This window comes from Lasiodiplodia theobromae, assembly GCF_012971845.1.
Source record: "Lasiodiplodia theobromae strain AM2As chromosome Unknown scaffold_56, whole genome shotgun sequence".
Classification (NCBI taxonomy): Eukaryota; Fungi; Ascomycota; class Dothideomycetes; order Botryosphaeriales; family Botryosphaeriaceae; genus Lasiodiplodia; species Lasiodiplodia theobromae.
Genome location: NW_023336537.1, coordinates 26,842 through 48,593, shown reverse-complemented (window position 1 = coordinate 48,593; position 21,752 = coordinate 26,842). Strand labels below are relative to the sequence as shown.

At 59.8% G+C, this 21,752-nt stretch overlaps 8 protein-coding genes across 8 annotated transcripts; 5 read left to right on the top strand and 3 right to left on the bottom strand.

The window, feature by feature from the left end:
* Positions 1-640: 640 nt before the first annotated feature.
* LTHEOB_11984 (Swim zinc finger family protein) lies at positions 641-1,924 on the bottom strand (the record flags this gene model as incomplete). The annotated part of the gene is made up of 2 exons (XM_035508800.1): positions 641-1,609; positions 1,736-1,924. 2 exons carry the CDS (start codon positions 1,922-1,924, stop codon positions 641-643), a joined length of 1,158 nt encoding a protein of 385 aa, XP_035365397.1.
* A 1,357-nt stretch (positions 1,925-3,281) lies between these two features.
* On the bottom strand, positions 3,282-3,738 carry LTHEOB_11983 (Basic leucine zipper transcription factor domain-containing protein; the record flags this gene model as incomplete). Its single annotated transcript, XM_035508799.1, has 2 exons — positions 3,282-3,541; positions 3,597-3,738. 2 exons carry the CDS (start codon positions 3,736-3,738, stop codon positions 3,282-3,284), a joined length of 402 nt encoding a protein of 133 aa, XP_035365396.1.
* A 3,119-nt stretch (positions 3,739-6,857) lies between these two features.
* Positions 6,858-9,128, top strand: LTHEOB_11982 (Arf GTPAse activating protein; the record flags this gene model as incomplete). The annotated part of the gene is made up of 4 exons (XM_035508798.1): positions 6,858-6,972; positions 7,041-7,057; positions 7,158-9,058; positions 9,119-9,128. The coding sequence occupies 4 exons, from the start codon at positions 6,858-6,860 to the stop codon at positions 9,126-9,128; spliced, it is 2,043 nt and encodes a 680-aa protein (XP_035365395.1).
* Positions 9,129-9,809: 681 nt separating this feature from the next.
* Positions 9,810-13,661, top strand: LTHEOB_11981 (WW domain containing protein; the record flags this gene model as incomplete). The annotated part of the gene is made up of 3 exons (XM_035508797.1): positions 9,810-12,400; positions 12,461-13,067; positions 13,122-13,661. 3 exons carry the CDS (start codon positions 9,810-9,812, stop codon positions 13,659-13,661), a joined length of 3,738 nt encoding a protein of 1,245 aa, XP_035365394.1.
* Positions 13,662-14,319: 658 nt separating this feature from the next.
* On the top strand, positions 14,320-15,293 carry LTHEOB_11980 (uncharacterized protein; the record flags this gene model as incomplete). The annotated part of the gene is made up of 3 exons (XM_035508796.1): positions 14,320-14,720; positions 14,804-15,175; positions 15,236-15,293. The coding sequence occupies 3 exons, from the start codon at positions 14,320-14,322 to the stop codon at positions 15,291-15,293; spliced, it is 831 nt and encodes a 276-aa protein (XP_035365393.1).
* A 1,034-nt stretch (positions 15,294-16,327) lies between these two features.
* Positions 16,328-17,627, top strand: LTHEOB_11979 (14-3-3 protein; the record flags this gene model as incomplete). The annotated part of the gene is made up of 8 exons (XM_035508794.1): positions 16,328-16,339; positions 16,463-16,470; positions 16,526-16,572; positions 16,631-16,650; positions 16,707-16,718; positions 16,777-17,063; positions 17,128-17,215; positions 17,274-17,627. 8 exons carry the CDS (start codon positions 16,328-16,330, stop codon positions 17,625-17,627), a joined length of 828 nt encoding a protein of 275 aa, XP_035365392.1.
* An 848-nt stretch (positions 17,628-18,475) lies between these two features.
* Positions 18,476-20,006, top strand: LTHEOB_11978 (Microtubule associated protein; the record flags this gene model as incomplete). Its single annotated transcript, XM_035508793.1, has 2 exons — positions 18,476-18,572; positions 18,628-20,006. The coding sequence occupies 2 exons, from the start codon at positions 18,476-18,478 to the stop codon at positions 20,004-20,006; spliced, it is 1,476 nt and encodes a 491-aa protein (XP_035365391.1).
* A 1,191-nt stretch (positions 20,007-21,197) lies between these two features.
* On the bottom strand, positions 21,198-21,673 carry LTHEOB_11977 (Trm112p-like protein; the record flags this gene model as incomplete). Its single annotated transcript, XM_035508792.1, has 2 exons — positions 21,198-21,419; positions 21,488-21,673. 2 exons carry the CDS (start codon positions 21,671-21,673, stop codon positions 21,198-21,200), a joined length of 408 nt encoding a protein of 135 aa, XP_035365390.1.
* Positions 21,674-21,752: the final 79 nt, after the last annotated feature.

The following is a 21,752-nucleotide window of genomic DNA, read 5'->3' as shown; positions in this document are numbered from 1 at the left end:
CGTCTCAACTTGAGCAGCATGCCTCGGTGGTTCGACCGTCAGCCCATTCTGTCAACCTCCGACGTCTCCACTCTGATCAAGCCATCTTGAAGATCTCCGGCCCGGCCCGCCCATCTCGATGCTTCTTCATGCGTCCTGATGCTCACGCCGACCTATCGCGCGGCAGTCAGGAGACATAACCACCAGTCTCCTCGAAGCCCACCCTGTGTTTTGGTCCGAGTCGCACAACGCTGCTTGTCGAGCCTACCCGAGACCTTCGAGGCTCTCACACATGGCCGCGTGTAGGGCTAGATGGGTCCCTGTCTAGGCCAGAGCCACAAGTCATGGCATTATCAAACGCGTGTAGGCTAAGCAGGCGAAACATGCACCGAGTTCGAAATCAAAAGACATGGCGAAAAAGGAAGAGTGCTTTAGAATCCGCGTGAAGCTAATGTACACTGTGCAAGTGAAGACAAACGACTGGTGCTCTAATCTAAACAGCAAACACAAAAAGGACAAAATGAAACGACTGATGCAGTAGAAATTCTAATACAGGAACATGAACGAGTGGTGGGTTGGCAGTGAGCCGTCGGGTCTAATCGATCGTCTTCGCATCATCTCTACAGTCGGAACGGGCTCGCTTGAGCCACCCATGCATCGCCTACGGCCCAAGACTGGCCTTTTCCAATACTCGATTGAATGTGGAGGCGAAAGAATCATCCTCGTCGACGCGTCGCCAGCATACACGGATTGAATCGAAACTGGGTTGGTGGCTCTTGAGTATGCTCGCGTGCATGGCATCGAGGGTTCCAACGACGAAAAGCTGCTGCCCTCGGACAAGGCGGACATAAAGATTTCCCATCGAGCTATCATTCCCTCCTGTTTGTTGGGAGTTGCCGTACATGTTGAAGTCCCGGGTCACGACACCAAAGAGGATCTCAAGAAGTAGGCCAGCCATGTACCAGACATGTCCAGGCTTGCGAGCACCCCATTCAATGTAGAGGTTGGCGATGTTATCGGCGTGTCCACGGAGTTTCTCGGCATATTCGACGACGTGGTTCGCTCCTTGGCGGTAGAGGGCGTTTTTCAGCGCATCGAACTCCTCGAAAGTCTTCTCGTATTCGAACTTCAGCTTGACGAGTCGGGCAGAAAGAGTAAAGTCCGCGGTGAGTATAGCGTCTAGTTGAGGGCCGAACTCGACGTTGTGCAACAGTAGCCCTGTGAGTCTCTTGAACCCGGACCACACATCTCTGAGGATCTGCTCATTCCTAGCCTCAAAGATCCGCACAGACTTGCCGAACTCATCCTGGCTCTCCTTGCTCGGTTCGAGGACCCAATGAAGCAATTCCAGTCTGTCTTCAAGAGGCCCCCCGTCTTGGTTCGCGCCGCCAGCTCCCTGACCAGCGCTGCCATTATCCGGGGATAGTGCTGGGCGGAAGTTCCACCCACGCCATCTTATGAGATTCTCGATCTTGATGGTGTCGATCACCCTGGCGGTGGACGGCAGCTGCTGGGGCGGTTCATCTTCCCCTCTGGCTGTTCCATCTGAAAAGAGGAAGACTTTGCGAGCAATGTTGAAGCCCGATTGGGAAGCGGTGAGCAAGACTTGATCCATCAGCCACAAGGCGTGCTACGACCACTAGTCAGCAGGGAGTCACGAGAACAAGTGAGGTTTTCGCACCTTGCAAGGAAGATGATCTCGAAGAGGATCTCGAGGCTGGCATTCACAGAGTGGCGCAGTATGCTCCTGGCTCACAGTCAATCCCCAGCAATTTGCTCCATCTCTGACGTAAAACATGTAGTCGCGATTCATGGTGGTAAGCGCAAACCCCACCACCTGGAAGTTCCCATCCGCCACCAGTCCTTCTCTGGCATTTTGCTCTATGGAATCGTGGACCCGATAGGCGAGGCCTGAGCTTGCCACGATTACGTCGTTCATTGCCATTGTGGGCTGGTTATGGGTGCAAGGAAGAGTGAAGAGACGATAGATTGAGGAACGGGGATAGTACGCAAGGTAGAGAAGAGGTGTAGAGAACCGAATCTGGAGTGGAAGTGGTGATGGGTACTTGTCTGGATGTTCTACGCCAATATATAACCTGCCAGCGCCAGCTAACTTCGCCGTAACAAATGGTGCAAAGCGAGGGAAGTTGGTCGAAAGATAGTCCGCCTAAGCCTCTCCATCAAAGTGGCGCTTGACGGTGTGGAGAGTGTCGCCAGCCGCGGCGGCGCGGGTACAGGGCGAGTAGCGCCGCAGGGCGGGGTCCCGCGCTCACAGCAGGCGGCATAGCTCATATCTGCCATGGCAAGCAAGAAAGAACAGCTCTGCGTTGCATAAGAATCGCGGCGGGTATCGGAGATCACCAACGATAGCTCTCGGCGTGCAGGCGGCGTCGACAGATTGCTTTGCCGCATCGCGGCGGGCTGTGGCGTCTGGAAGCGGCATCTTTGGAGCCATGGCTTCGCGGATTGGATGCTTGCACGGCGTCTGGGTCGGTATGGCCAGGCACCAGTTGCGGCACGGTTCCTCTGAAGAGCACTGTGATGGCGGGCACACGATTAACGGCAGGCATACCCCAGCCGCGATCAGATCGGAGCGGGTTGGGTGTTGGCGCGAGGAGAGTGTCGTCGAGCGTGGAAGCCGTTGCCAAGCGCATCTGGCATGGCTGTGCATTTCCGGTGGGGCTGCGCTAACTATTTTTGCGCCTCTGCTTCACTGACAGCCAACTCTTTTTTAATCTTGCAACCCAACACTGCTCTACTTTTCTGATGAGGCTTGCTCGAGTCCGCGCCCGCCCGTCTGCGGCCACGAAGCGCTTAACTACTCTCCGTCTATGGGACGTTTGTGAAGACAACGCACACAAATAGATCTGCTCCATGCTATCCTCTGCCTTGCGCAGATCACGCCAGATACGCGCCGCATCCCAGCCACATGCTGCGAAAAAAGCTCCGAAAGATCAACGCCCCGTAAATGCAATGCTGCCTGGCCCTGAGAGTCCCTACGGTCTGTGGCAAGACTCTCGCCATGCCTTAAGCATTGGAGCCGTAACGCCGCACCGTGACGGCAAAAACCCGAGAGGAGCATCGAGGCCGCTGAGCCACCTTCGTGCCGTGGCCTGCACGGCGAGGAAGATGGAGATGCGCCGTCATGAGCGGCGATGAGGTGGGTTGGAGGGGGCAAAGATCACCCAAGCAGGACACCCTCTCGCAAAATGATCAGTGAGACGCAACCCTAGCCTGCAAGAACACATCAACTGACGGCCTATCGCATGCTGGCTGGGGAGACTCACGCTGGCCAGGGTTGCTTACCGCGAGCTTCCCCCAGTCCGAGACCCCGAGGCGTACACCGACGTCTCGCGCGAGCTATCAAATGAGCTCTGCTCCTTGGATTTGCCCGATTCGACCATGTGGCTCATCGACACCCCTCCCCAAGGAAGGCCTGACAACTGCCGGCCCGGATATGGCTCACAGTCTCCGGGCGCCGGCAGACTGTAGGCACCACCGGCCAACTGCTGGTTCGTCGTGTTCCTCTCCTTTTCTTCGCGCTCGTCCTTCGCTTTCTGCCCTGTGCTACATGTTCAGCGAGTGCGCGGAGCTTCCACTCGGCATGCTTGTCTTACGGTATTTCCTTTGAGCCAACTTGTTCTGGATCTTGCGCCGCTCGGTCGGATCTTGGATGTGCGCCCAGTCATCACCGGGGGAGTGCCATGACCCTTCGCTCGAGGCTGACCCTGCGCCGCCCGTCTGCTGTCCTTGGGACATGGTGCCGTCGTTTTGCCGGGAGGTGACAAGCCGAACGCCGGGGAGTCCTGGGTTTGCATGCGGCGTGGAGAGCGTATCCGATCTGCTTCATTGAGAGGCACAATGCTGCCGGGGCGGCCGGGAGACAACTACGGCTCAAGGACCACGGCGAGGAAGGAATGGTATGCGCCGCAGGCTCGAACATGCATGTGGCGCTTCGAAGTGTGGCCGTGATCCCCAAAGAGGCAATGCGGCGTTGGCGGCCTGGGTGGAATCAATTCGACGGGCTGAAGGCGTAGACTCGCCCTGAAGATGACTGCGGACCCAGCTCGAGGCCCCATCTTATGAGAAGTGAAGGTGGACATGAGTAGCATTCACGTCAGGGAGGAAACGACAGCGTCATCCGAGCTGCGAGCCACATACGGCAGGCCGGGCGAGGAAGGCATCGTGGCAGCCGTAGGCAGCACTGGCGGCGGTCCGGGGGTGGCGAACACCGACATCGTTACCATTCACCCAAAGGCGGAAGGAAAGACGGTCGAGCGGCGTAAGGCGGAGAGACTGCAGCACCAAAGTCCAACCCGTCCAATGGGAGGCTGGATGGCATAGGGCTGGTGGGAGGGAGAGAAACTAGGCAACGGCCCCAATGTTCTCGAATGGCACGGGGGGGACGGCGGGTATGCAAGACGCAGCGAGGCGCTAGGTCCGAAAGCATCCTCCCGCGAGCGGCATTCTGCCAATCTGGGGGCGCATCTGACGAGATACGTGATCAGACGCACAGGTCGGGAGTCTGTGTACGTGGATGACGGTCCAGGAGGGTGGTCGTTGGCCCGCGGTTGACGCAAGACAAGCTCCCGTCTGCATGGCGTGGGTCCTCGGGAATCCAAGGTACCTGCATTTCCTGACTGCCGTCTTGCCTGCATGCGCCGCAAGGCGCTTTTCGGCATGTCCGCAGTCGCACAGGTCCAGCTGATTGGAGCACACGCTTCACCACGTCCATCGACGCGCTCACGAATGCTGCGGCCAGCATGCTGCTAGTCGCGAGAGCTGAGCGGCGCCGGGCCATGGCATGGTGAGCAGGACGATGTCAGGACAGACGCCCCATGATGCCCCATCCGGCGGACGAAGGCTGCGGTCAGCTCGCCTTCACCGACGCGGGACGTGGGGGCCAGGCAGCAAAGATCGACGTCTACGCCGCGCTTCGTCGGTGAGAAGCAGCCACTGGCTCCGCGGGGCGGTGGGGCGGTCTGCAGCTGCCCTACTGAGTGCTGCCCGCCGGCTCTCATTGGCTACCAGTCCTCAGACGCTGCCCAGGTCACCGCTCCCAGTGCTTGCGGGCGGCCCGCGCCTCTCCAGCCTCAGGCAGCACTCTCTCCTGCCACACCACAACTGCATCTCTCAGCAAGACACCCAGCCGAAGCCCCGCACCTACATACCTACGCTCCGGCGTCGTTCTCGCTTTCGCTTAGGAGACGACCGTTGCCCCGCACCCAGGCAAATGGCATCCGCAGCCAGCAAGGTGGACCTGCTCTCGCTTTCCCCCGAATGCACGTCGACGGCATTTGATTGAGCTTTGGCCGGATAGGAGCTGCGCACCTTGTTTTGCTCCCTCCATCTGCCCTCGAGCCGTCAGCTTACCACATTTTCTTTCACGACCACGCATCTACCTTGCTTGCAAATCTCTCCCGCGAAACAAATTCGCGGACCATGCTTGCGCCGACACGGCGAGGCCCTGCCCCGTCCCGTGCGTGCCTGCTCGATTGCAGGACCGGCATGCACCGACCAGCGGCATGCCAGAATACGTGCAAGCCTACAGGACGCGTCACGGCCGAGGCTTGCCTGCAATCCGAACTTGGGCGACCAAAGGCGCTGCAAGCCGCCGGATCGGACAGCGGCAGTGTTCGTCAATTAGAATAGTCCTACTGCTCCACGGCGAGTGAGCAGTAGGGTGGAGAAGACGCGGCCCTGCTAAAAGCCTATTTTGCTCTTCCACTGATTGATGAAGTATGCTTCAGGGCCATTGAACGACGCGAGAGGCAGGCAAATCGTGGAGCTACAAGTGTCGCCTACAGCCGGCGGATCACGGCGAAGCGAGACGCGCCGGACATGAATCTGGTCGGGACATGGGGCCAGATGGTGCTTCGGGCTGCGACCCCGAGGGGACGGGCGACGGGTCTGTATTAATAGAAGCGCAGCGCAACATTGTGATGTGCAAGGCACACGGAGGCGGCAGCCGTCTCATTTTGCAGACGTCGGATGGAGGATGCGTGGTGTAGAGCTGCGCCAGGCCGCGCGAAAGTTTTGTGCGGCTGCTGCTTACATCAGCGCGACGGCGCTAGGCTGCGCTGGGGCTATCAAAATCTCTTCGCCCGCGCCTTCTCCTTTTCTCCTCATCACACATTCAATCCGCCTTCGGGCGGGACGTACACTTAATCAACCGCCTGCGCACACCCCATGAGCTTGCCGGTCATATTGGCGTACCAGACCAATTTGAGGTGGTGCAGGTTCCCACGGCTTCGGCGCAGGCATCATTTCATGTCGAGGGCGCCGATGCCGCCTGTCTGCCAGACATGCCGTCGCGCGCATTTCTCGCAAATGAAGCGCGCGCTGCTCGGCTGCTCGGTGCAATGCGGCGCTGCGATGGCCGCTGCTGCCCGCGCCCGGCGGCCTGCTGCCTGACGTCGTCGCGGCAGCGACCTGGCGGAGCTCGTGAGCATCGCAGCAGCAGCACAGAGGCCGCCGTGGAGCAAGCTGCGGGCGCGGAGTGGGCAGTCAACGTCCAGCGAGGTCATCGCTTTTAAATAAGTACACGGGGACGCCGTGGGATACGCGCGAGCACTGCCCCTGACGCGCCATGTCCTCGCTCCAAACGAGCGCCACTTCTATATGGGCGACGCTATCCGCCGCGGCAGCGATGAGCCGGACCACACGACTCGTCCGTCAGCCAGCGCCATCCAACTTTATGCGCCTGCCCGCTGGACACCCCCAGAGCCGCTCTTCTTCCTTTCCCTGCGCTCTCAGCATGCACGCGCTGGCACGCCTTGCCCCTGGGTTTAGCGTGACCTGACGTCTGTTTACCAATCTCGAGGATCGCATCCGTCCCTCCTCCGCGCCTCCTCCGAACAGCCCAACCACCACACAGCATGGCTTCAGCCCTGAACAAGCGCCAGCAGGCGCGCAACGAGCGCGCCCTCCAAGACCTGATCAAGTCCGTCGCCGGCAATGACAGGTGTGCCGACTGCGGAGCTCGGAACCCAGGTGCGTGATGCGCCCGCCCGTTGCCCTGCCGCCGTAGGCACCCAATGCTAACTGCTCTCTCCCCGCAGGATGGGCAAGCTGGAGCGTGAGTGCCAACCTATGCGATCGGATCCGTCCCGCTACACGTTCCGTCCGTAATGGGACCAATCTCGGGCCTGGCTGCTGACATGGTGCCGTGAAAACAGTTGGGCATCTTTCTCTGCATGCGCTGCGCAACGCTGCATCGCAAGCTCGGGACGCACATTTCCAAAGTCAAGTCGTTGAGCATGGACAGTTGGAGCAATGATCAGGTCGATGTGTGTCGCTCTCTTCCCCATCCGCCCGTGACAGATAATAATCCTCGACAGAACATGAAGCGCGTGGGAAATGTGGCCTCCAACCGGATATACAACCCGAACAACGTGAAGCCGAACATACCAATTGACGTGGACGAGGTTGAGGGTGCGTTGGAGCGTTTCATTCGACAAAAGTACGAACACAAGGCTTTCTCAGGAGAATCACGCCCCGGGACCAGGCACAACACGGGCAGCACAAGCTCTGCCGAGGACCGGCCCCCGCCACTGCCTCCAAAGCCGGGTAAACGCTTTGGATTCGGACTTCGAGCCTCTTCCGCTACTTTCCCGGCACCGAAGCCCGACTCGACCAGTCCTCCGTCATCGCCGAGCGTGGGCGTCGGCCTCAGCGGGTTCGGGGACTCTTCGCCACCGAGAGTGAACAAGGCGTCGAGAGTATTCGGGCACAATGTGCGAAGTGCGTCTGCCGACAGCTTTGAGACGAAGCTCCAGACATTGAAAGACATGGGCTTTCCGGACGAGAAACGCAACGTGACGGTGCTCAAAGGGCTCAACGGGAACTTGGAGAAGTCTGTGGAGACTTTGATAAGGTTGGGCGAAGGCGGCAGGAGCATTTCCAGAGCACATACGCCTGTATCTGCTCACAGCGAAAATGCCAACGGACTCTCCACGGGCCGGACCAGGCCTTCCGCGCCGCCTCCAACGGCCCCAGCTGGGATCCAGTCAACAAACCCTTTCGACCGGCTGGACGCTCCTCAGCCAATGATCCAGCAGCAGTTCCAAGCTTTGCAGGCCCAGCCGACCGGCGCGTCGTTCAATCCCTTTCTTCCCTCATCCCAGCCGCCGCAAGCTCCTGCAACGGCACACCCGGCTTTGGATCAGTCCTTCCAGAATCTCCAGCTTTCTCAGCCACAGCAGCCGCAACAGCTCTTTCCTAACCACACTGGAGGCCACGGTACACAAAGTCAACAGCAGCAGGGATACAATCCGTTCTTGCATACCTTCACCCCTCCGCCGGTGCCACAAATACCGCCACAGTTTACCGGTACCCAACAGGGTCAGCCATCTTATGGCCAGCAAGGAGGATTCCACTCTACCCAAGGAGGCAATCCGTTCTTGAAAACTTCTCGTTCCCAGATTTTTACCAGCAGTAACCCCTTTAATTCTCAGGTACCATCACTCCCGGCCTTCTCTCAGCCGCAGCAGCAGCAGCAGCAGCAGCAGCAGCAACAGCAACAACAACCACAATGGCAGGCTATCTCCAACGCGCAGGGGCAATTCTACCCACAGCCATCGCAACAAACGGCGCAGTTTGGTTTTGGACAACAGCAGCAGGGCGCTAGCACGGGGTACCAGCAGCCGCAAGACCAATTCCAAGCCCAGAGCGGATACCCGCAATTCCAACAACAGCCGAATCACTTCACCAATCCCTATCAACCGCAGCCGCAGTTTCCCATCCGCCAGGATAAAAATTCGATATTAGCTCTGTATAACCAACCCCAGCTGGCTCCTGCGCCCCCTTCTGGCACCACGGCACCCGGGGCTGCTGAAAGCATGCCGGTCAACGGGCAAAGCGCGGCCTTGCCCGCCGCGTCGAACTCCGCCGGAGACATGGCTGGGTCAACGGGTAGCGCGAATCCATTCTCAACCGCCCCTGGTCAGCCGGCTGTAGGCGCCAATGGAGGAGGAGGAGGAGCGCGTCACGTCAGTCAAGAAAGTGTCGATTTCTCCGGTATGATGGGTGGGAGGCAAAGCCCGGACGCATTCGCAGGGTTGAGCGCACGATTCGGCCGGTAAATACGGTGGCTAGGGCGATGTTAGTTGGATAGTTGTTGAGCTCCGAGCCCCCACAGGCTGAACTAATGTAGGACGTGGTGCATGTGGAAATTTGCCACGACTTGGATACCGGCAGGAGATCACACGATTGCGGCGGGCGGGCGTAGGATGCGGCATTGGATGCAACCTTTTAGTGCAAAGGCCCACGTAGGCAATGGGTTGTCTGTACAGTTGAATGGAGGCAATAATACGCGAGCAAACAAAGAGCCATGATGATGCATGGACGAATCCCGCTTGGTCATTTCCGCACGGGGCAGCAAGACTACATAGACTGAGGCTCGTGGAAGGCGAGACCAGGAACACCATGGCCGCCGAGCCGAGCCGTTGCTCATGGTTGGCGCTTCGAGCACTTCGCGTGGTGGCTCGAGGGTTGGCCGTAGCGGCGGCCGGCAAATCAGCGTGGGAGGCCGCGCTGGGCCACTTCCCCGCGCGCTTAGAGACCGAGCTGTGACTGTCTGGGCGCGGCCGCATCACAGGCTTCGGGCAGCTCCATTGGGCGCGTAGACTCGATATCACGCGCCTGGATTGCAGAAGTACACGCTGCGTCCACGCTGACAGCTGCGCAGCTTCCCCCATCGCCGCTGCGCGTTGCCTCGCCGCGACACCCTCTGCGCCTGCCGCAGCTGTCCAGACACCACCCACCCTGCCTGTCCAATCCGTCGTCATCGCCGCGCCTCATCCCGCCAACTTTTTCTGCACACCACGGCCATGGACGGCTCGCGGCGCCACGGCCGCCCAGAAGAGGAGCTCTTCTTGGGCCATTCGAACAATACTCCCGAGACACCTACCGTGGGCCCGCTGCGCATCAACAAGCGCGACAACGCCGCCTCGCCTCCCCCACGCGCAGGCTCCGCTGGCAGCCTGAACGAAGGCCTCGCCCGTCCGCCGCCGGTGCCCAACTTCCCTGCTCCGACGTCGACACCTCCCTCCGGCCCGCTGCCGTACCCCGACGACGGTCCGCGCCCACAGTCGGGTTCTGGGCGCCGCGTTTACACGCCGCTCTCGGAGCGCGAGAGAGCGTCCAGGAACAACACGCCCGAGCAAGATAGATACAGGAACCCGTCTGGAGGCTCCCCGCGCACGCGATTCGACGCGAGTGACCCGCACCGCCCCACCGTCTCGGGATACGCCTACGCGCCGTACGCTGTGGACGACGGCCGCGCGGGGTCTTCGCAGGGCAGGCCTGCGGACAAGCGGCAAGGCACTCCAAAACCACTGCCCGCCTCCCCGGGCCCCGAGACCCCAGACAAGGAGGGCCTGTTCCAGAAGGCACCCCAGCGCGCTGGGTCGCAGCCCTCAGAAGCAGAGGCGAATCCTTATCCGGACTACCACCAGCAGTACTGGCCGCCTCCGCCAACAGCGGCCTCGCCGCCTCAAAACCAACAAGCTCTGAGAATACCGAACCCTGCCGGTGTGAACCGTCTCAGCTCCACCGCATCTACATCTACCACCAGAGCCCAGCGGGGCTCTCCGCCTCCGCCAGAAACGCCCGCCATCGATCATCCACCGGGCGGGGGGATAGAGGCCCGTTATGCAGCAGCCGGGATTGCTGGGCCTTCTACGCTCAGCAACATACAAGGTCAGAATGCGGCGGCCACTCAACGCCTGCAACAGTACGGCGGGCAACCGCCGCAAGTGAACCCTCAACCACAGCAGGCTCAACAGCCGCCCCAGCGGCCGTGGACCCCGACGGAACAGCCTGGTTCGCAGCCTCATGGCCCTCCCACGGTGTACCAAGGTCTTTCTGAGGTGAGGCAGCCGGCTTCCTCCACTCCTCCGACCGGCCATCCCGCTGTAGCATTGCCGCCACTGTCATCTGCCGCCCAAAGCACAGCCCAGCAGGCTACCGCTCCCGGGGTAGAAGCCCCGAACGTTGGTCTTCGGCCCGGTGAACAAACGCTGGAGTCGGATTTCCAGCGGATGAACGTCAACGAGGAACCGCCTCCAGCGTACTCGAGCGTGCAACCTCAGGCTCCTCAAGGCTACCCGAATGACAAGCGGCCCGCTCCCGCGAACCAGCAGCCTCCTGCGCAAGCAGGTCCCGTAGGAACGACTGCTGATCCGAACCTGCAAGGACATCCTGCTTTCGCGAACCAACAGGGCCCCCAGCCAGGCGCCGGAGCTCAACCGGGCACGCAGCCTCCCGTGCAGGTGCAGCCACAACCGGTGCAGCACGCTGGGCCAAGCAATCTGGCACCTCTTCAGATCCACCCTCACCAGCAGAACACTTCTCCCGGCCCCGGACCAGGCCCGGCATCGCCCCCACCGCTCCCGGAAGGATGGATCGCCCACCTCGATCCCAACTCTGGCCATTACTACTACATCCATCTTCCGACTCAATCGACTCAGTGGGAGTTCCCCAAAGGCCCCACTCCGCTCAACCTCAACGAGCCTCTGTCCCCCACGGGAACTTTTGTCAATCCACTGACTTCACCAGGCTTGGGTTCTTTCTCCGGGAAGCCGATGGCGTCACCCGGGTTTCCGCCGCAGCAAGCTACGTACCATGAGAGCATGCCTGGCATGGCAGGACTGGCGAGCCCCACGGCCGCCGGTTTCACCGGCCCTCCCCCACAAGCCGGAGTGGACATGTACAAAATCCAGCCCACAAACGGTGTCTATTTCGGGCCATATTTGCGCTACACCAACATGGACCTCGAGCGAGGTATTTGGCTTGGTTCCATCCTGCTGGTCACGGATGCGCCCCAGCCTCCTACTATTCACATCCATCAGAGTGTGGATCTTTCCCCCAACCCCCGGCAACTGAAGCCCAATCCGATCTACAGCCACCAAAGATGGATTTTCTACAGGTACGATATCGACCTCAAGATGGAAGAAGGCCATGCCGCCAAGTGGACATACGCTGTGACTTCTCATTTGGGATGCACACGCTACGAGTTCCTCGTTGCAGGTCGTCACGAGACGAGCTGGCGGTTCATTGCACACTCGGGAAACGACTTCGCGCTCAACGTTGGCGCCAACGAGCGCCAGAAGCTTGGTGGGGTAGGCTACATGTGGAAAGATATTTTGCAGAAGCACATTGAATGCGGTGGCTTCCACGTCCAGCTAGGCTTGGGCGACCAGATCTATGCGGATCGTATCTGGAAGGAAATCCCTCTGTTAAAGCAGTGGACGTCCACGAGCGGGAAGGAGAACCGCAAGAATTCGCCGTGGACGGCGAAGCACGAGGAAGACGTGACCCACGCGTATTTTCACTACTACACGAGCCATTTCGATCAGCCGCACCTCCGCGAAGCGTTCGCGCAGATCCCGCACGTCCTCGCTCTGGACGATCACGACATGTAAGTCTTTAACCTTGCTGCTTGCAACCCCAGGCCAAATATGCTGACCATGTGCGACAGCTTCGATGGCTGGGGGTCATATCCCGAGTACATGCAATTCTCCAACATGTTCAAGAACATTGGGCGGATCGGCATTGAGATGTATCTCCTCTTTCAGCACCATACAACACTGGAGATCCTTCGCAACGTCAACAACGACCAGGACCTCTTCACGATTACCGGAACGGGCTGGCACTTCGTCAAGTATCTGGGCCCGTCGGTCGTGGTGGTGGGTCCGGACACTCGATCCGAGAGGAACCCCCATCAGGTCATGGCTGGCCCGACGTACCAGGGCCTTTTCCCGAAGGTGGCACTGTTGCCGCCCAGCGTCCAGCATTGCATCTGGATGATTCCTGTGCCCCTGGTCTACCCGCGACTGGAATCCGTCGAGCATCTGGCCAGCACCATGGCCACCGGCAAGAAGGCCGTCACCGGCACTTTCAACATGCTTGGAAAGGTCACGAGCTCCGTCGCCGGCGTCGTTGGCGCCAAGGGAGTTGTTGGCGACGGCTTCAACTCGGTCAAGAAAGCCGTTGGCAAGTCTGGCTTGATGAGCGGCATTTTAAGTCCTTTTGGGGAGATTGACGTGCTAGATGAGCTTAGAGATCAATGGACCCACGAATCCAAGGTGAGTATTCCGTCGCCGGCTCTTGCGATCATGTGCTAAAGGGTAATTTCTCAGGATCTCGAGCGTACCTACTTGATTCGCACGCTTCAAGGCATTGCTCACAACAAGTCTCTTCGGATGACGTTCTTATCTGGGGATGTCAACTGTTGCGGAGCGGGCCTCGTTCACGATCCCTCTCGCCTTCAAGACCACAAGACGATGTATCAGATCATTTCCTCTAGTGTGGTCAACAGCCCCCCTTCTTCCTACGTGCTGCGAATGCTTCACAACAACAAACCTCTCTGGGTCCCTGCCAACGGCCACCGATCGACGCAGAGTCCCTCGGACACCAAGGAAGAGATGATGGAGATTTTCACACAGGATGTGAACGGCCAACCCAGAGAGATGAGGCGTTTGATGGGTCGTCGAAACTATGTTGCATGTGTCATCTACGATCCAGAGATTGTGAATGGCACGTTCGGCCAGGCAGTGCCAGGCCAAGGCGGAGGTAAGCTAAGCATCGCGGTAGACTTCATGGTTCAGAACGAGAACCTTTACGGCGCGCCCATGAAGTACGGGCCGGTGATCATCCCGAGTTTGGAGTACGGCAGATAGAGGGCGCGATTGTGGCCTATGCTGGATTATAGCGCAAGGCTGGAGGACAAGTCATGCACGGTAATGACGAGACGATGCGGCGGCGATACCACCTCCTTTTTTTTCTTTCTTCTCTCTAAGTTTTATCTTCTTTGCTCTTCTTCTCTATCGAGCCCCTATTAGCGCGCATTCGAGGTCTTGCTTGGTACACCTTGGCAGTTTAGCGACGCGCGGCGACGAGCATGCATCGTAGACGGCATGCGGCCAACACGAAAAGGGAGAAGCGGTTGGCATGGTGGTTCCGGGCGCCCGTACAATAGGAAGCGTGCTTACTAGACAGAACTTATGAAAGCCATGACCAAAGTGCAATTCCAATTCTCCAGTGTTCGAGGCGGAGCATGCGAGCCCCTGAGCGCAAGGAAAGACCCCGCCCCCCTTGTCGGCGGAAGGCCCGTCATTGACGTGGTCGGCGGAGACATCGGCGGGCCCGTGCGCGCGCTCTGGGAATCCCTGCGAGCTCGGCGCCCGCGGGGACATTGGCAGACATCACCCACCACCGTTCTTTCTTGCGACGTAGGTCGGACTGGTACCTACCACAATCTGCCCGGGCTGAAGTCCAGCCGCCACCAGGCTAGAAGCGCTCTTCCACATCCTGTCTTCCTTCTTCGCTCCGTTCGCCATGGCAATGCCCAGCGCATCTGCGTCGAAAATCCCGCGTCTGCTGCGCTCTAGTATCTACCAGAGCTCAATGCTTCGAGGCCAGGCGGGGTCGCCCCAGGCCCATTCGATGCTCGCCCCGCAATCCCGGAGATTCGCCTCTGCCGCCTGGGCTTGCCGCGTCCAACGAGCACACGAGGAGCGCGCGCCGCCTCCGAGCAGCGCCACGCTGCGCCAAACAGCAAGAGAGCGCCAGGAAGGCCTCTCCGTAACGGCGCGTCGAGCGTTTTCCGCCACAGCTGCTCGTCCCAAAGACCACCACTTCGACACGCTCAAGTTCGTGCAAAGACTCAAGGATGAAGGCTTGACGGAGGAACAGGCGGTGGCCATGATGAAAGTCCTGAGCGATGTGATTGAGGAGAGGTGCGTCGAGCTCAGCCCCGACAAGCCCATTCTGGCGCTGCCAAGTTCCCGCCTCGGTGCGCTGACAATCGCGACACATCCAGCATACAAAACCTTACGCGGACCATGGTGCTCCGCGAGGACCAGGAGCGGGCCACGTACACCCAAAAAGTCGACTTTGCAAAGTTGCGCTCCGAACTGCTGACGGCCGACTCGACCGAGATGTCTTTGACGCGCGCGTCACACGAACGACTTACGAACGAGATCGCGAAGCTGAACAGCAGGCTGCGGGACGAGATACAGCGTACGCAGGCCAGCGTCCGGCTGGACTTGAACCTCGAAAAAGGCCGCATCAGGGAGGAGGCCAACGTGCAGGAACTCAAGCTCAAGGAAACCGAAACGAGGATCGAGCAGGAGACGGCGGTGCTCAGGGAGAAGCTCGAAGCCGTGAAATTCACGACTCTGCAGTGGCTGATGTAAGTTTCCTTGGAGAGGCTAGCAGCTGCGCGAGATGTCGCTGTTAACGCAAAGGACAGGGGCGTGTGCACCGGTACGGCAGCACTTATTCTCGGTGCCTGGAGACTACTCATGTGAGTGCATCTCCAGCGGTGGGGTCGCATTCGAACAGACGGCAAGCTACGCTCCAGGCTTGACGGAAATTGCGCGCGTGCGAGCGAGCCTCACGAGAAGTGGCCGCCGCATTGACTGCCGGTCCCGAGGCCTAGCCGTCGTCTCGCAGGTGTGGAGCTTGACGGCAAGGCAAGAGGGCGCGCAGGAAGGCGGAGTCTGGGAGGGGTGCAGAGGCCAGCGCTTCGGACCGCGTCAGGCAATTTCTTCTAGAAACGCTATATTGAAGATCTCCCGCACACCGAGGCGGTGGGATGCCAGCCCAGGAGGGCGGCTGGAGAGGGGGGGCGGCGAACACATGTAGCATAGAGCGGCACGCGATGCCACAGGCGGAAATAGAAGACGGGGGCGCCGCGGCTGCCGACGCGCCAGCCTCAGCGCTTGCAAGAGTCGACTCTCAGGGCCATGCTGGCCGGCCGGATCGCGGGCAGGGAGATCTCGCTGACGCTGCTGGAGCACGGCCGAGAGTGCAGCCGGGGCTCGTGGGCCAGGGCTGCCAGGAGAAGGGCGCGAGGCGAGCAAAACAATGGGCGCGAGTGCGTCTCCTGGAGATCGTCGCGCGACACAGCCAGGAGCCGGATCACGGGGCCTGGCCGCGGCGGGCGCTGATTGGCGGCCCGCAGCGCTCTGCATGCGAAAAAAACCGGCGGGCCAGCGCGCGACGGCTGCCTGGCGGAGCGGCTGCGCGGCGGCGGGAGATTTTTTTTTTCTGGCGGTCGCATGTGCGTGTGGGCGCGTGGAGTGGGTGCGTGTGCGAGGGCGCAGGCTTGGGCGCGCCAGATCTTGCTGGACCGGGCGTGGGCAGTAGCCTCCTGCGCAGAGGCGCTCGCTGCTGCGCGGGGCATTTGGAAAACGCTTGGCAAGCACTTAATCCACCGGCCCTCGTCCCGTCACTCTCTCCCCCAACACCATATCGCAAACCTACACAACCCTCTCCTCCCTCCTCCATCCCACCACCAGCATCTCCCACTGCCCGCACCACACGCCCGTCCACCGTCGAAATGGCCAACGAAGTAAGTCTGCCCCGGGCCCGCTCTCGCCGCCCCCCTAATCGCGAGACCGCCGCCCGCCCCCTCTGCCGCCGTCACCGTGGCTGCCGTGAGAAGAGCCTGTGCTGACCTGCCGCCGCCGTCCAGCGTGAGAGGTACGCCGCTGCCGCGCCCACTGGCCGTAGATGCTTCGTTCTGACCCTGCTTCAGCAAAACTTTCCTCGCCCGCCTGTGCGAGCAGGCTGAGCGCTACGATGGTACGTCACGCCCTCCCCTCCTGGCATGCCGCTGGTCGCTGACGCTGTTCCTGCACAGAGATGGTCACGTATATGAAGGTCAGTCACCATGAGCATTGAACGTGAGCGAGCTGAGCAGCTGACGCGGACCACAGGAAGTTGCAAAGGTATGCCCGCCCTCGCCGCGCTGGCAAGGCCATTGAGGAAAGCACGTGGTTAACGCAGCAGCTGTCGCAGCTCGGCGGTGAGCTCACCGTGGATGAGCGCAACCTTCTGTCCGTCGCCTACAAGAACGTCGTCGGTACCCGCCGTGCGTCGTGGCGCATAATCTCGTCGATCGAGCAGAAGGAGGAGTCGAAGGGCTCCGACAAGCACGTCGGCACCATCCGCGAGTACCGCCAGAAGATCGAAACGGAGCTCGAGAAGGTCTGCCAGGACGTGCTCGACGTGCTCGACGAGTCTCTGATCCCCAAGGCCGAGTCCGGCGAGTCCAAGGTCTTCTACCACAAGATGTACGTCAACCCACCCACGCCGGGCGCGCGTCCGCGCAGTCTACTAATACGCCCGGCCCAACAGGAAGGGTGACTACCACCGCTACCTCGCCGAGTTCGCTTCGGGCGAGAAGCGCAAGGTCGCCGCCACCGCCGCGCACGAGGCCTACAAGGTGCGTCCGCCATGTGCCGTTGCCATTGAGACGAGCCGCAGCTGACGAAGATTTGCAGACCGCCACCGATGTTGCCCAGACCGAGCTGACGCCCACGCACCCCATCCGCCTCGGTCTTGCGCTCAACTTCTCCGTCTTCTACTACGAGATCCTCAACTCGCCCGACCGTGCGTGCCACCTGGCCAAGCAGGCCTTCGATGACGCCATTGCCGAGCTCGACTCGCTGTCCGAGGAGTCGTACCGCGACAGCACTCTGATCATGCAGCTTCTCCGCGACAACCTCACCCTCTGGACCTCGTCGGACGGCAACGAGCCTGAGCCCGCGTCCGAGGCACCCAAGGCCGAGGACAAGCCGGCCGAGGAGGCGCCCAAGGCCGCTGAGACGACCGAGGAGGCTGCTCCTGCGTCCTAAGCGGGGGGCGGATTCGGTGCGCGCAACAAGGCATCTGGTACTACTGCCGCGGCCTGGTCTCCACCGCTCATCTTGCAAGACACGCACGGTCTTTCGTTGAGGGAACTGGAGCAAACGGGTCGGAGGCAGCAAGGGTGGCGTCTAGTTGTCTGAGGATCGAATCATCATGGAAAGCGAAGAGTTACGTGCTTGGTTCGGCTTCGGAACGGTGATCCTTTGATTGTCTTGTTTTCCCTTTTCCCTTTTCCATGCCTCTGCTCTCTTTGAATCATCCTCCGAGTACACTAGCGATGCGTGATTCCTTAGGGATGGTATATCCCCGATTACCAATGATATCGACACGTCTCCTCAGGTCACTCATGCCATGTGGTGAGAATAGGGGTCGACGCTCAGACCCGAAGAGTTAGATGATGGCGAGGCGCCTTCTCCGCACCGATGACGGCACCGCTCCAGGCTCGCGCAGGCAACGCACTCGCATCGCGAGCCGGGTCATGTGTGCGCCCCCTCCTCGCAGGCAGTTCGCAACAACGGCCGTACGTGGCGTGCTTTCATTCACGGGCACGGCGCCAGCGCGCGAGAAGGGCGGTGCTTCGCAGGCGCGGCCGGACGCCGGCGTGCAGGACGCGGGCGTCCTATCGGAGCAGCGTGGGCGAGTGCAAGTGAGAGTGGTGGTGCAGCAGCGGGCGGTTTTGCAGGCTGGCCCTGTGTGCCGCTGCGATCCGCATGCCGCCCGCGGCGTTTGCTGCTGGCCAACGCCGACCGCTAAACTGTTTCGGGGGAGCTGCTCTGGAAATTTTGGATCGCTGCTGCTGCTTTTTGTCCACCACACTCCGAAAGCACGCGAAGCCATGGCGAACGAGCCGGCCCAGGTGCGCATCCAGCTCACGACGCGCCACCCGGACATCGCTATCCCCCAGAATCCCGGCGAGCTTCTAGTCTCGACTTGTGAGCCCCAGCCATGCCCGCCCGTCGACGTCCCGCTGACCTTTGCCTCCGCCAGCCCTCCGCCGCTATGCCCTGTCGACCCTCGTCAACGATTTACTCGAGACCCCGCGGCCGGTTCCCTTCGAGTTCCTCATCAACGGTCAATTCTTGCGCGCCTCGATAGACGACTTCTTGACCGCGAACGGCATCTCCGCCGAGACCACCCTCACCGTCGAGTACGTGCGCGCTCTGGTCCCGCCGGTGCATGTCGCCTCCTTCGAGCATGACGACTGGGTCTCCGACGTGGACGTTCTGTCGGCGCAATCGCAAGCGGCGCAGTGGAGCAAGCAGACCGTGGCTACCGGCCAGGAGAGAGTACTGTCGGCGTGTTACGACGGCCTGCTGCGCGTCTGGGATCCTTCAGCTTCGGAAGTTTTGGCGACTTCGCCGGCAACGGGCGGCCACACCTCCTATGTTACCTCTGCGAAGTTCCTATCCCCGACGAGCATCGTCTCAGCCGGCGCGGACCGGACGCTGCGTGTCTGGAAATACAGCGAGGGCCAAGGCGACTCCCTGAGCTCTTCGTCTTTCACTCCGACTCTGGAGCTGTACGGTCACAAGGCTAGCGTGGACAGCGTTGCCGTTCACACGCCCTCTTCCCGCATCCTCTCCGCTTCCGCTGACGGCAGCGTTGGCGTCTGGAGCACAACGCCCGCCGGTGCACCTGCTGCCCCTGCGAATCTGTTGCCCAGCGCCTCCACTCATTCCAACAAACGTCGAAAGACGACTTCGAAAGACTCGCAACAGGCCTCCGGTAAACCTGCCGCTCAACGTGGTCCTCTTCAAATGCTCCATGGGCACACCGCTCCCGTCTCTGCCGCCATCTTTGCACCCACCGATCCGACCGTCGCCTACTCAACTTCTTGGGACCACACCCTACGCACCTGGGATATACCCACCGGAACATGCGTCGACACCCGCACTACCGCACAATCTCTGCTCAGCCTGTGCGCTCTTCCGGAACTGCGCTTGCTGGCCGCTGGCACCAGCGCGCGCCACATCACTCTCTTTGATCCGCGCGTCGATGCCCGTTCCGTCGCTGCACTGACTCTCCGTGGCCATTCTAATGCCGTTGTTGCGCTGGGACCGCGACCTGGGGATTCATACGGACTGGTGAGCGGTAGTCATGACGGAACGTGCAGGATATGGGACGTCAGAAGTGTGAATGCGGGTGTCAAGACTGATGGCGATGCTGGCGGCGGTCAGATTGGCGAGCCGGTGTACCGGATCACACGAGAGAGCGTTGAAGGAGACAGCGAGAGAAGAGTAGGCGGTGATGGCGTCAAGGTGTTTGGCGTTGCCTGGGATCAGGAAGTAGGTATCGTGAGTGGCGGCGAAGATAAGAGAGTGCAAATAAACCGTGGGGAGGATATTTCCGGCCATGAAAAGGTGTAAACTCAATTATAGGCTTGGTTGAGAACGGGAGGTACATTGATGGCGTTCAAACAGGCGTAGTCGACATCTATCATCATCTTGTCGAGCATCCTAGGGATACTTCAATACAGGGCTCGAATATATGTACAGAATTAGTATGCACTTGACTATCGTCGGCGTGCGAAAAAAACGTCCTGTGCGTGAACGGGTCGAGTGTCGAGCTGAAGATCGGACCAGGTGAAAGAAGAGAGTGGGGATCACGAGGATACAAGACGAGAAAGGCATACTCGAAGCATTTGTATCACGCATGAAGGGCCCCCTCCGACACTGGGCTACAGAAGATCTTGTCGATCCATGTTTTCCGTGAAAAGACGCTACATTCCTTTTCTCGGCAATGGAAGCAACGATCTGGGCATAGATGTAGTAGGCTTTGATGAAACCGTTGTGACCTCCAAACTTATGAGAGGCATAATATGTGAGATTTTTAGTGGGATATGCTCGAAATTCGTAGAAGCATTTTGCAGTTTATTTCCATTTCGACGAGTGTCTGTTCACAGGGGAAAAAAAAAGGTTCTCGGCACACGTTGAACTACGGAGGATCTGCGTCAAGTATACTGGCACTCCTGATAACAATCTTGAATGCTGAGGAATGGTCTGCAAGCGTCATGTTTGAGTTTTCTAGGCCTTTTGATGTGCCAAAGGTTATAATGCTATAGAAGGCACATGGATGTGTTATTTACGCTGTGGAGCAGTCAGTTCGTTAAAATGCAGCCTTGCACTGTTATTCGATCAGTTTACCAGAAGACTTTGTTGAGTGCCATCGACAAAGTCCCAAGCCAACACGAAACCGTGCAAAGTTCTAGAATCGAGTCATCGTACATTCTCCCCGGATACTATTGGGTATAATTTTCCTCACATCTCCACCTGACTCCTCGTATCTTTTCCGTGTAGTCTCAGCGGACGGTTAGCCTCAAAAGTCCCGCAGCAGCAGTAGCGACGCAGACAGGGCTACCAACCCCCATCAGTGCCCTTCATCCATAGCATCATTTACGCTGCATTCCCCGCGTCAGAGTCGTATCCAGCTAAAAGCCTGGGTGCCAATATCACCCTTAGGTCTCTTCGTCTCTAACAGTCCCCGGCCTTTTCCCCTTTGACGCACCTGCTGCGCCGGTTGCTTAGATCGTTCCCTCCTGCCATGAGAGAAGAAGGCGCTCAAACCAGGTGGCTGGGTAGCAAAAAGTTGGCAATGCCCTCTTTGATCGCATACTCGTGCCCGCAGTTGGCGCACACCAGCTTGCCGGATGATATAGTGGTTTCGAGAAGCAGGTTGTGCAGATCCTTCAGCAGCTGGTTCGGCTCCTCTGCCTCGTCCGCAGTCGCAATTCCGAGCGCCTCGGACTCTGGCGCCATCTCGGGGAGGGTTGGGAGACCGAGCTGTTCGATTCCAATGATCAGTCCGAGGGCCATACTATTGCAAAGAGCACGACGTCCATCTTTCATACCTCCGAGGCAAGGGTTCGCAGGGCATCCCACTCCAGGCGAGGCAGGATGTTACGAATGAACAGCGGATTCAGGTCTGTTTCAACGACCTCGAGCTCGGCGTCGCGCGGGTGGAGGGGGAACGCTGCCGGGCTCGATTTGCAGGCCTTACGGGCGCAGGTCAGGAAGTTGAGGGTGAGGAGCTTCATGCTGTCTCTGAGTTGTTGCCGGCGAGACTGCAGTGGCGGCGGCAGATGAGACGGCCCAGAAGGTATTGGTTTCGCTTGC